The sequence below is a fragment of the Coffea arabica genome, chromosome 2e (assembly GCF_036785885.1).
Source record: "Coffea arabica cultivar ET-39 chromosome 2e, Coffea Arabica ET-39 HiFi, whole genome shotgun sequence".
NCBI lineage: Eukaryota > Viridiplantae > Streptophyta > Magnoliopsida > Gentianales > Rubiaceae > Coffea > Coffea arabica.
The window spans coordinates 20,044,198-20,056,632 of record NC_092313.1 but is presented as its reverse complement, the minus strand read 5'-3'; the positions used below and the strand labels follow the sequence as shown (position 1 = coordinate 20,056,632).

General features: G+C 35.9%; 2 protein-coding genes across 3 annotated transcripts; one reads left to right on the top strand and one right to left on the bottom strand.

Moving 5' to 3' along the window:
• Window positions 1-5,876: 5,876 nt before the first annotated feature.
• LOC140036820 (pentatricopeptide repeat-containing protein At5g15340, mitochondrial-like) lies at window positions 5,877-8,397 on the top strand. Its single transcript, XM_072079702.1, has one exon. The coding sequence runs from the start codon at window positions 6,163-6,165 to the stop codon at window positions 7,771-7,773; it is 1,611 nt and encodes a 536-aa protein (XP_071935803.1). The 5' UTR covers window positions 5,877-6,162; the 3' UTR covers window positions 7,774-8,397.
• A 773-nt stretch (window positions 8,398-9,170) lies between these two features.
• On the bottom strand, window positions 9,171-12,435 carry LOC140036819 (WAT1-related protein At1g25270-like). 2 transcript variants are annotated; one of them, XM_072079699.1, is made up of 7 exons: window positions 11,941-12,435; window positions 11,404-11,466; window positions 10,790-10,906; window positions 10,411-10,675; window positions 10,125-10,286; window positions 9,841-9,992; window positions 9,171-9,740 (listed from the first exon to the last, which is right to left on the bottom strand). In XM_072079699.1, the coding sequence occupies exons 1-7, from the start codon at window positions 12,141-12,143 to the stop codon at window positions 9,464-9,466; spliced, it is 1,239 nt and encodes a 412-aa protein (XP_071935800.1). In that variant the 5' UTR covers window positions 12,144-12,435; the 3' UTR covers window positions 9,171-9,463. The 2 variants fall into 2 exon arrangements, with proteins under 2 accessions (XP_071935800.1, XP_071935801.1); XM_072079700.1 differs by lacking the exon at window positions 11,404-11,466.

Below are 12,435 nucleotides of genomic sequence, written 5' to 3'. Positions count from 1 at the left end.
CAGAGAGAGATAAGCAAGAAGAAGAACAAAGGAGGAGAAAAGAAAATGAATTAGTAGTAAAAAAAAAAATGGAGTACATATTAAAGATATGTAGTTAAAGAGAGAGTCCCTGCATGCTTTATTGTTTGTTTATTAGGTGAAATGGGCAAAGGCATATTATATTTGGCCACTACGTGATCAGAAAGCTGGGATACCAAGCAATGACCAAACAGGGCGTTTTTGACTTTTTCCGGTTTGGTGTCGAGCGCGTACTAGACAACTTAAATTGGACGTGCCAGTGTTGAAATTTTTTTTTTCCAACAAGCGATAACATTTTATAGCGATTAACGCTCGACAATATAAGAGCTAATTACAAAAATGGTAGCTATCCCATATCCTTTCTTGCTAGATTTATTAGCCACGTTAGAAAATTATTTTTCCATTCAATATTCTTAACTAGTTTGGCAGCAAATTGTGCCAGGAAATGGCTACAACCATTGCTATTGTTGAAATTTGTTTGGTTATTTTAATGAGTTTAAAATTTTGTTTACAATTTTAGTTTAGTTATTTAAATCATCTAAGCTCAAATGAACTTTTACCGAGCCGAACCTTTTATAAGTAAAGTTCCAATTTTATACTAATTAAGCTATACTCGAGTTCAGTTTGAAAGTTTAGTGAATATAAAATACTGTTCAAGTTTGAGTTGATTAGTTAGCGAATTAAATTCGAATAAATTCTTAGTGAATCGAACTTTATTTGATCATCGAATAGGTTAATTCGTTTTTCAACCATAGCGTGTGACTTTACTGTTATGATTTGACTAATAGGTGCCCAGCAGGTACTCATCCAGAAGGGTTGAGGTGTTAATTTTTTTTAGAAAAAATATAATCAGTTGAGAAAGTGTTTAAATATAGAGCGTGCAACAATTATTATGCATATTCATTTAATAAATTAAATGACTTTAAGTATGTTAACGAATTCTATTAGATGCTAATTATAAAAATCCTATTAGTATTACTAGTGATAAAGATACGTCCGATATGTGTGCAATGCAAGAACAATCACTTTTTATACGGAAGAATTTAGTATAAAATTTTCATAAACAGAAAAACTTCGATTTTTTAAAAGTTTTTTTAATAGAATTTTAGTTACTTGGTGGTTACATTGTCAGTGGGTGATTATGGATGAAAATTAGTTATGGTTACATTAATTGACAATATGGATGATATGTAATAAGATAATAAAGATATAATTAAATAATTGCGAGGGTAAAGTTAAAATTCTAAAAAGTGACAAAAAATTTTAATGCTTTTTCTTTATATATAGTATAGACATTAATTGCATAGACTTCAACTCGCTCAGAAATTTATCAGAGGAAGTTGTTTTCTTTGGCTCATTTTTTGGGTCTATGTAGATTGCAATTCTGTCACTTCTGCCTCTTGTCAATCAAAGAGTCGCTCTAAGGGAAGATTTGCACAGCAGACATCTTTTTTCGTCGCTACCTGCCAATTCTTCAAAAAAAAAAAAAAATCTTTGATTACCTTAAAAAATTATGATGCAATATTATTGTAATACCGACGTAGAAAAGGTAAAACAAAAATAAAACTCTGAATATATCCCAACATCGGATGGATTTAAGATAAAGGAAGAAAGAAACTTTTGATTTGGAATAGCATTTGAATTCATGTTTTTCAATGTAACATTAAGTATTGAGATTGAGGTGTTGATTTGGCATCATGCGGTTACGATTTAATTGTCTACGAACGCTGATAGAAAGATATATGTCTGTAGCACAAATGCGAAATGTCCCTCTACAATAAAAAGAAGTATAAATATCAAGTGTAACGGACATTCAACTGTTTTTCCATATATGTAACGTGGTGTTAAATTTTTTTGATCATCTAAATGCATATAATTAATACCCATAATAACTCACGGGGCACAAATCGCTTCACAACTATTTGGATTTTGTGAAATGAATTTGTTTTAATTTGCGAGGGTTATTTGTGTATATTGAGGATGCACTATCAGGTATGAGCGCGTGTCGAATGTGTAAGAATTGAAGTTTAAATTCCTGCATATGTGACACGTATTTATATTTAACAGTGTAATGTTTTAGAGTCTTTGTTTGAATCAAATTTTTTTTTTTTAAAAAAAAGTAAGAAGTGAAAATATAAAAAATTCATGGAATTGACAAAGATCATACACTACTGCAACCGACGTTTGCCTTCTGTACTAGGATAATCTCCTTTTTGAAGCACATTATTATTATTATTATTATTATATCTGTGCTTCAATTTGTAAAGCAAGAAGATTATCCTTTATCATCGAGCAATTACTGGTTTCCTTTTCAACTTTTCGGCCGCGACCCTTTTATCACAGGAAAGATGGACAAAACACAGACGCAGATTGCAGACGGACAAAACAAACGACTCCTTGACTTTGATTGCACTGACCATCAATCAACAAAAGTGGAGTGGTGGAAAAGTGAAACCAAATTCTCAAAACTAAAGTCTCAGCCTAAGCATCCAAAGAATGTGCAGTTTGCAGCCCCATTGTCTAATACATCTGAAAAGCTCACTGCTTTTGCCTTGATATTTCAAACACCTAACATGCAGTTTGGATCATCTTCAAAGAGCCACATTCCAATTTCCACCATACATTAGCGAGCGAGTCAGTCGTGTGTTCGTTCTTCTTCTCCTTCTTTTCTTTTTTATTAAGTGGGATTCAAAATCTCGCACCTACAATCTCTTCTACTTTATCGTCCAGTCCAATAATATAAGATTAGTGTATTTGGACAGGAAATTATTTGTCCAATTATATTTGCTTACATCACCAGTACAATTTTCAATACACCTTTTTATCTTCTCAATTACCTTTTTATCTCACATACATCACATCACAAAAAATGTTACAGTAAAAATATCTCAAATAATTTACAATCCAAACACTTGGGAAAATAATCAGCTGTCCAAACAAATATATGTTTCTCCTGTAGTAATACATATTGATTCATTATATTTCATCGGCACATCATTTTTCTTCTAAAGAAACTGAAGACAAAAAAAAAATCCTCAACTATTCTAGTATATCTAGATGTTTACGTGCGCCATCAGATCATCATGACTTTAACTTGTAAAAAATTAATAGCTTAGAAATTGCAGAATATGGTATCAAGACCCGATTACTGCATGGTGCATGCCAATTGGCATATGCTTAATTGGAATCTCTGTTATATGTTGAAATAATAATATGATAATGGACGGTTTGTAGTAAACGAATTTAAAACTTTATCTGGTGCTAGTCAATTTTGGGAGGTGTGTTGCATCATTTGCCAACTAATCCAGCTATTACTAGTATTGCTGATGTTCATCCAAAAGAATACTACAAATATATGCGATATAACTCAAGCTTCATAATTGTGCACTAATCCAGCTATTAGGTTTGTTTGGATAGGGTATTATTTGAAATATTATTTGGAATAATTACTGTAGCACTTTTTGTGATGTGATGGTTGGAAATATAAAAAGGTGGATTGAAAAATGTGTTTATGATGCGATTGAAATATTATTTGGAATAAGTTTTGTATCCAAACACTCCCTTTTTCCTTTTTTCTTATTTCAGATATTCTCTACCACGTCTTAGATGACTAATTCCCGTTAGTGGCAGACCGGCAGTACTCTTTTTTTTTTTGTCTATTATCATCATTTACATCTATTTCTACTCCTGTTCTAATCTATATTATGGAAGAATCAATAGAAACTGAATTACCATCGGACCATACGGGTGCAAGAGGCATCCATATTTTTTTTTTTTTTTTCGAAACAATAATTGAAGAGGCACCCATATGAATTTAAAAGAAACCACATTAAGTGGTAACTTTTGGATCGTAACCAAGATATTTGAACTTTTGATCTCCCATCCCATAAGAATATGTGGTGACCAACTACTCTGAAAGTAGTTGGTTGCAGATTGGCGGTCACGCTGAGCCCTTCTTAGACAATAAATTAAGGAAGGGAAATGTTTGCACTCTCATTTTTGTTAATGATATTCTCACTATCATTCTAATCATATAAATTTTATTTATTAAATTATATGATAAAATAAATAGTGAGAGTGTAGATAACAAAAAATGAATTGTAAATAATATTTTCCTCAAGAAATCCGCAATGAGCAACTTATTAAACTTTTGTACTGGAGCGTTTTCACGCTTAAATTAAACTGTGGAAACATCAGCCTACAAATTAATCCTAGCCGATAACGGCTCACGTACTTTGCAGCTATCCATATCCATATAAAGTTCCTAGAAAAAACCAAGAAATTGACTGCCAATTGTCACAACCGGAATATTGAAGCCTCAAAAGTCATCAATCAAAACAACCTAAGGGAACAGTACTTGATGGTGAAAATTCCAAAATCTTGTGTTGTGTGGATTGAATATTGGATACATTTTGCTTATGTACGTGGTCGAATTCGGCAATCATCATAACTACTTGCGGCTTTAGTGTCTGCATTACTATTATTTTAGTCACACATTCCTATGACAAGATAACATAATAGAATTGTGTTTTACTATCAACTGAATTGAAAGAGTGCGTCTTTAGTCCTTTGTTTCATGCTTTCCTGTCATTACTTTAATTATTTTCTATTTCTTTGTTTTGAGACGAAAAATTTCACGATAAGTTGACATGCTGTTATTAGGGTTGCAAACGAAACAAACTACTCGTAGATCGATTCGATTAAAGTTCAGCTCGAATTCGGTTAGCATCGAGTTCGAGTCGACCAAATTGAGTTATCGAACTCAATTCAAACACAAAGAAACTCAATTTGTTAACTTGTGAATCGACTCGAGTATATATTTTATTTTTATAGTGAAATTACATATATGTATGCCTAATATTTTTTTATTTATTAAGGAAAATAGTCTATATATAATTTCATTTTAATACTGAAATTACATATATACATAATATTTTTATTATTTATTAAAGAAAAATGACTATTTTATTCATTAAAAAAAATGGAATAATTGTTTTTTATTTTTTAAATTTGAGTAGACTCGGATACAAACTCGACTAAGCTTGAATTTGAAATTGAACTCGATCTCGAATTTTACATTGAAAGCTCATCAAGTTCGAACTTGATTTTGAATTAGATAAAATTAAATCAAAACTCGATTCGATTAAATTAAAATTAAAGTTGGATTTCACTCGACTCAGTTTACAACCTAATGATTGTATTTGTATTATATTGCAAGCCTGGTGACTGTATTTGTATTTGACTAGGAATAGTTAATAGAGGAAGAGAGAAAAAGGAGGTAATGTGTCCCTGGTGGAGGGAGTATTGCTGGTGAGATGAATGATGGCCTGCAGCCCCATGCTGCGTACGCTTTCTTTTTCTCATCATCAAAAGTCGCTTTCCGCCTGCAGTTTTATATTTGAGATAACTAACACACATGCGTATAATGCACATTTTCCCAATCACTATTAATTAGAGGGAAATCTCTATTCTTTCCTTTTAAGTTTCATACTTATATTTATTTTATTATCCATATTCTCTTTTTTTGCTTTTAAAAAAAATTGAAATTATATCTGAATCCTTATGTAACTAAGGATATTACAAAAGAAAAAATAATTTCATCGAGTTGGGTAAAGAATCAGCATGTTTTTTGCGTTGGCATGGAATATATATACAGTGGATTATTAGGTAAAATTTTTAGAATGACATTAAAGCGTTCTTTGTGATATGATGTACGTAATATAAAAAAGTAACCGTTGAAAAAAAATTGATTAAAAAACATGCATACTCATGCAAATGAATCATTTTTTTTTCAAATAATGTGCTAACCAAACAAATCCAAATAATTTTTTCTTAAGACCAGCTCAGCCCAAACTTTGACTGGGCTTCATGTATCATAGTACATTGTTCAAACACCCAAAAAAATAAAAAAACACTGAAACATTCATTCGACAAATCAATGAATGACAATAAAATTGTATCTAGTGGCAGATGCTAAGGAAAGGCTCTCAAGTCTACCTAATGAGTTGAAGCGCTAGAATCTGTGAAAGTTTTGGCAGCCCAACTCAAGAGTCTAGAGACTCGTCTTAGCACTTACTAGCAGCTAAGCATCGAGCATGCATCTTGATCTGGTTACGTTTATGCCCGCGTACATAATGTTTCAGGATGGTCGAATGTGCCCGCCAAATCTCATCACTGGCTCGTCACTACCGAGCTCTTCTAAGGTCTGCCGCGCGCCACCCAGATTTGGGCGTGGGCCAGAAGCTCCACGCCACAGCCATAACTAGCGGTCTGCTGGCCTTATCTGCCCCAAACTCATTCCTCCGGAACACCATCCTCCGGATGTACGCTGCCTGCTGTAATTCTTACTCTGCGCGCAAGGTGTTCGACGAAATTCCCCGCTCGCATAAAGACACAGTTGATTGGACTACCCTAATGAACTGTTATGCTCGAGATGGATTGCCTCGCGAAACCCTCAATCTGTTCATCACTATGAGAAGTATTGGAGTTCCAGTTGACGAAATTACGCTGGTCTCTTTCTTCTGTGCTTGTGCGAAATTGGGTGATGAATGGTTGGGGTATCAAGGTTATGTTTGCCTGGTCAAGATGGGTTTCTGTTATAATAGTATGAAGGCTTGCAATGCGGCTATGAGTATGTATGCAAAATGTGGATTAATGCGTGAAGCGAGGCGGGTTTTCGATGAGATGAGTGAAAGGAGTGCTGTTTCTTGGACGGTTCTTTTGGATGCTGTGATGAAATGGGAATGTCTGGAAAGTGGGAGGAGAGTCTTTGATGAGATGCCAGAGAGAAATGAGATTGCTTGGACGAAAATGATCACGGGGTATGTTGAGAATGGGTGTGCTTGGGAGGCTTTTAAAATGCTCAAGGAGATGCTCTTTGATCATGGGCTAGATTTGAACTTTGTTACACTCTGTTCATTGTTATCGGCTTGTACCCGATCGGGGGATGTTATGATGGGCAGGTGGTTGCATCTCCATTCACTTAAAATGATGGGAAATCAAATGGACGTTATGGTCGCTACATCTTTGATTGACATGTATGCTAAATGTGGCGGGATAGCTGCCGCTTGTAGAGTATTCGAGGCAATGCATCACAGGAATGTGGCCATGTGGAACGCTATGCTAAACGGTCTTGCAGTGCATGGAAAGGGTAGCGTTGTTTTAGATATGTTTGATCAGATGGTAATGGAGGTCAATCCCGATGATGTGACTTTCACAGTTCTCTTAAGTGCTTGCAGTCACTCAGGTTTAGTTGATCAAGGTCGAGTTTTTTTCTCAAACCTTGAATGTAGGTATGGGATAAAGCCTTCAATGGAGCACTATGCTTGTATGGTGGATCTTTTGGGTCGGGCTGGACATCATGAAGAAGCTGAGACTATGATAATGGGAATGCCAATGCAACCTAATGAGTTTGTGTTGGGATCTCTTTTAGGTTCCTGTATTGTCCATAGAAAGCTAGAGTTGGGGGAAAGAGTTATGCAAGAGCTACTTAAAATGTATCCGCAAAACGTAGAATATCATGTTTTGCTTTCTAACATGTATGCCTCAGTAGATAAGCCTGAGAAGGCTGACTCTTTCAGAGGGGTTCTTAAAATGAGGGGCATTAGAAGGGTGCCAGGAATGAGTTCGGTTCATTTCGGTGGCAAAATTGGACGGTCTACAGCAGGGGAAAAATCTTACCCACCGATCAGGAGTATACCTCGTGTTGGACGAATTGAAGACGTAAAATTTAGTAATACTTCTTATCAAGCTTAAATTGTGCAGATATATTCTGTATGGATATGAAGGAGCCACACAGACGCAGAATGGCAGAAGGGCCAGGAGTTTACAAGAACTGTATCAACTCTAAGCAAAAAGGATAACATAGTGCATTCGATAATGCCTTGCTACTGTTGAGTTTAGATGAACTGGGACATTGAGCGTCACTATAAATAGCAAAGGGTTAGCTTCTGGTTTGGATTTTTGTGATCATATTTTCGTGAATGAACTGTGGTGGGACTGCCGGAGCAGACCTCGGACAATCGGAATATACTGGTATTCGAAGTCATCAAGGGGACAATAAGTATTGTTACAAATCCCACTAAAATAAGGATCGCATCATTCTTTTAAGGGACGAAATTGATGCAGTTAACTGGTAGGGATATCACGATTGTTTATTTGATGAAAAACAATATGGTTCGAAATATAGCGATCTATACCTGGATTCACAGTTAAATCAATACTGTAACATGGGTACCAAGGAGATTGGACCTCAATGTAACAACCCTTGTAATTGTAAAGCACCGTGGTGGCTAGTAGAGAGTGCATTTCACAGAAAAATCGACAACTTTTTCCAGAATATGGTGTGATCAAGATGAAACTTGAAGCAAATTTTGGTAAGTGAGATCAATGGAATGTAGATCTAAAGTTGGACATGAACTGGTAAGACAGGAAAAAAAATCAGAAGACCTTCGTGAAAGGTTTCGGCCTTTTAAATTGAACATCGATCTGGACATTTTCTTCCTGAAAGCATAAATACAACTTACCCGCACGAGTAAATTCAGTACGCCTGGGACTGTGTTATGGGCATTAGATTATACAAGCTATGGACCAATAATGAACTGCAATATTCTGTATAATTTGCTCATTTACCAAAAGAATGATGCGAAATTTAAATTGATCCTAGAAATATTTAGGGAAGTAATCCCAGGAGTCAATGTTGGAACAGGCAATTATAAGGTAGCCTGTCTCATTTTCATTTGTTTTGCAGATAATTTGCTCCGACAATCTACAAATGACAAATTCTTTTGGATAGACGATTGTGCAGTTACAAGTCCCCACTGGACAAGCGCAAAGAAGTAAGAACCAAAAACAAACTCCGAAAGCTCATCCGGAAGTATCAACCTTCTATAATAAAAATTCAGTAAATAAGAGGGTTGACATGGTGATAGGAAATTCTCATGTAGATTAAAAACTCAGTGCATTAAAAGACTCGTAATCTCGTACTATTAACTAATATTGATATCAATGTGGATATGCATAACTCGGGACAAGCCTGTTACCAGTTCTCTATGGATAGGTTGCATTAAAATAAAGGTACCTCGCCAAGAAAGACTTTAAGAGTTGTTATTTATGGGATACATGTACGAATCAATCCAAATGTAAAGATAAAGTAGTAGCAAGAAATTCAATTGATTAATCAAAAGAAATTCATTTGGGCTGTGAAGAAGTACAATTGAGAGAGAACGGAATCCTAATTAGTGATTAGTGATAAGATTGCCTGGGCTAAACTAAATTTTCCCAAAAAAAAATAAAAATGAAGATAATAGGTGTCTCTGTCAATACAGGTTATTTCACCAAAAGGCAAAATTACTAGTACAAATCTGGATATTGAGAGACACGTAAACTGAGCTTTCTTGCAATAAATATACCATCCAAAAACTTGGAAGCAGAAGTTGGTTCATTTCTAGGCCTTCCCATCAGGAGTGGATATCCCCTCTTCTAAATGAACTTCTGGATCAGTATCTAATGCTTCGGTTTCTGAAGTTGGGAGAAAATTGGGACTAACCCCCAAAGCCATCATACTGCAACTCTTTGCATTTTTGTCCGGCTCGGCAGTCATCTCAATTTGCTCATCAGTTTTTTCGCAAGTTGGCATCAACTGGCTGATTCTTTTCATCTCTTTGCCTTTCCCCCATAGCACCGAGTACAAGCCAACGATTATTACAAATGCTCCCAGCACACTGGAACAAGTTCGAGCGTTATAGAAACACAGAAGAAAATACATTAAACTGTTCTTGTGACAACAACCAAAATACTGAGAAGAAAAGAGGAAACATTTACCTTCCCAGGTGCAACTTCTCGTCGAGGAATAAGGAGCCTGCTATCGCGACGAGTATAAGCATAAGAGGGCTAAACACGGACACAAATAAAGGGCCTCTCATCCTTACACACCACATTGTAACTGTTATCATTATTCCTGAAGCCACTGTACCCTGCAAGAACAAGGAAAGTGTAAAACTTGGAAACTGCATAATTCGGTGATTCGTAATGATATGGACAATAAATTGAATGACCATTTTGTTTCAATTTCCTGCAATAAGAGTCGAACTAAAAATTAAACATACCGAGTAGGATACTGCGAGGAGTCTGATGTTCCAACCCAATTTCCACTCACTCCAGCGGTTATTTTCCACACAAAGCGCAAAAATTACAGTTTGCAGAGATCCCATTAAGCAAATTAGAGCTGTGCTCGAATAATGGCAAGGGTACCTCTCACTCATTTTAGCCTATTATGATACACGTTCAAATGATCACAACCAATGAATATATTTCTTGCTCAGAACAAATAGCTAAGAAAAAAAACATATGGAAATTAGTTTCAGAAGAAGAGAATCGAAAAAAGGGTAGTACCTGAAAAATCAAAGACAGTGCAGCAGAGAAAGAGCTAGATATTGCAAGAAGAGGACCAAGAATGTGATTCCTGGAATTTTGATGGGACGCTGCCAAGTGTCCAGCGTGAAGGCGGTTGTTCTCGTGCAGAAGTCCAAGGTCGGTTGACCACAGATTGATTTCAGCTCCTTTGTAAAACGTAAGCAACATTGCCCCACCTAAACATATTAATGTTCCTGTCACTTTTGCTTTGCCCGCCTTGGTTTTCAGTTCGAACTTCTCCAACCTAATTGTGGTTGATCAAAATTAATTGATGATTAGAAGATCAACGGTGTGGTGTGATGCCTTCCAGCTGTTGACAGATTACTAGTAATACATTTAGATTTCAGAAAACATTTACCGGAAAAATACAGCTATGATGAACGTTAGCGCCGGAATCAGATTCGTGGTTGCTGAAGCAAAGGTCGCTGACGTCATTATTATGCTTTGTCCATACAAATTTTGGGCCAATGATCCCCTGCATGCAGAGCTGATTAGTGAGTTTAGTTTTAGAGCTTTACAAGTGTACTCTTCACCACCATCGATTTCCAGTCGCATGTGACAAGTTTGCCGGTATCTAAAAATAGTCAAAAGTTGTCTCACATATGAATCAACCAACCACCAGAACTACTAGTTCCTTATGCAAAGGGGAGAAACACCAAAAAAAAAAAAAAAATGGAAAGAAAGAAAAGAAACTTATACCATAAATGGAAAGAAATAGTAAATTAATCTCACCATTGATTAACTTTCTTTCCATTTTCTTCCTTAACATTAAAGAGTCACTAATAACAAATACTGTACGAACACAGAAGTGCTGCGTGTCAGTGAATTTATCAAATTCTGCTGGCTCCTTCATTAATTCAATCTTTAATTGCTATATTTGAGTGTAAAATTAGAGCGATTTTGCTAATTATGCCCCAAAAGTTTGCCATGAGAATGGACATCGATGTAACAGTAGGCCGGATTCCCACATACCCGAAAAATGCACAAAGAAATGCTTCGAAAAGAACCATCCACGTTAATTTCGGCCTGCTATTCCTGCATAGATAACACACAAAATTGGTTGATGTTTCTCAAAGTTTCCTCGTGCATGCGTTTCTACTTGAAATGATGCTCGTCAAGGAAATTCTTATAAAAGTATCCAACGTCCGGATTATTCTTGATTAATTAGTAATTTAAAAATAACACGAAAAACAAGTATTCTTGATTTGTTTATGTTCAGCTCAATCTCATCGATTCTGGAATGCAGTAAAGATCGCATTTCTCCATCCGGAAGACAAAGTGAAGGACTTTCTCGATTCTTTTATCACTTTGGAAAGGCCGTACGTGGAAAACAGGTTTAAGAACAGTAGTACTTTCAAAGATCAGGCAAAAGGGATGGTACTTTTTTGAACTCAGAAAGATTGTCCGGTTGGAAAAGAGCGATAATTAAAATATATAGCTTGCAGGAATTAAATTAAACACCTTCGATATGAACTTGAAGTAGACGACGGAAAGACACAGGAGGATTACCTTTCGAAGTAGAGGGCAAGAGGAACAACCGCAGCAGCGGCGAACATAAACCTGTAGGCAACCATGATCCTCATACTCATTCCATCATTTGCTGCCAATTTGTAGAATATATTCACTCCCGCCAGTGCTACTTGAACCATTACCATCATCATGGTTGGCTTCATCCCATGAAGCCTATTGCAGAACCTCGCCACTGTCATCATTTTCTAATCTTCAAGTCTTTGAGCAAGAAAAAACAAGCAAGAAAATCACAATTTCTCGCTTCTTTCTTGCTTTTCTTTTTTCTTGATTTTTTAATGTTATTTTATTAGTGAAAGATGCAGTCTTAACGGGTTTACGTATTCCTCGTCACTATTTATATAGATAACAGGGAGAGGGAGAATTAGTTGGGTTGAGACGTACAGATGGGGTTGAGAGGGTTTGGGTTTATCGGTGGAGGAAGCCAAGAAGGCTTTATATAGGCTGGTGAAAGGGTTGCTAAACATGCATGGAGGG

Bases quoted from the DNA above. Each gene is read 5' to 3' on its own strand.
- LOC140036819 (XM_072079699.1), bottom strand. From the start codon at position 12,143: ATGATGACAGTGGCGAGGTTCTGCAATAGGCTTCATGGGATGAAGCCA. The intron at 11,467-11,940 runs GTAATCCTCCTG...TTATCTATGCAG, and splicing joins CTTGCCCTCTACTTCGAAAG to GAATAGCAGGCCGAAATTAA. The intron at 9,741-9,840 runs GTAAATGTTTCC...AACTTGTTCCAG, and splicing joins GAGAAGTTGCACCTGGGAAG to TGTGCTGGGAGCATTTGTAA.
- LOC140036820 (XM_072079702.1), top strand. From the start codon at position 6,163: ATGGTCGAATGTGCCCGCCAAATCTCATCACTGGCTCGTCACTACCGA.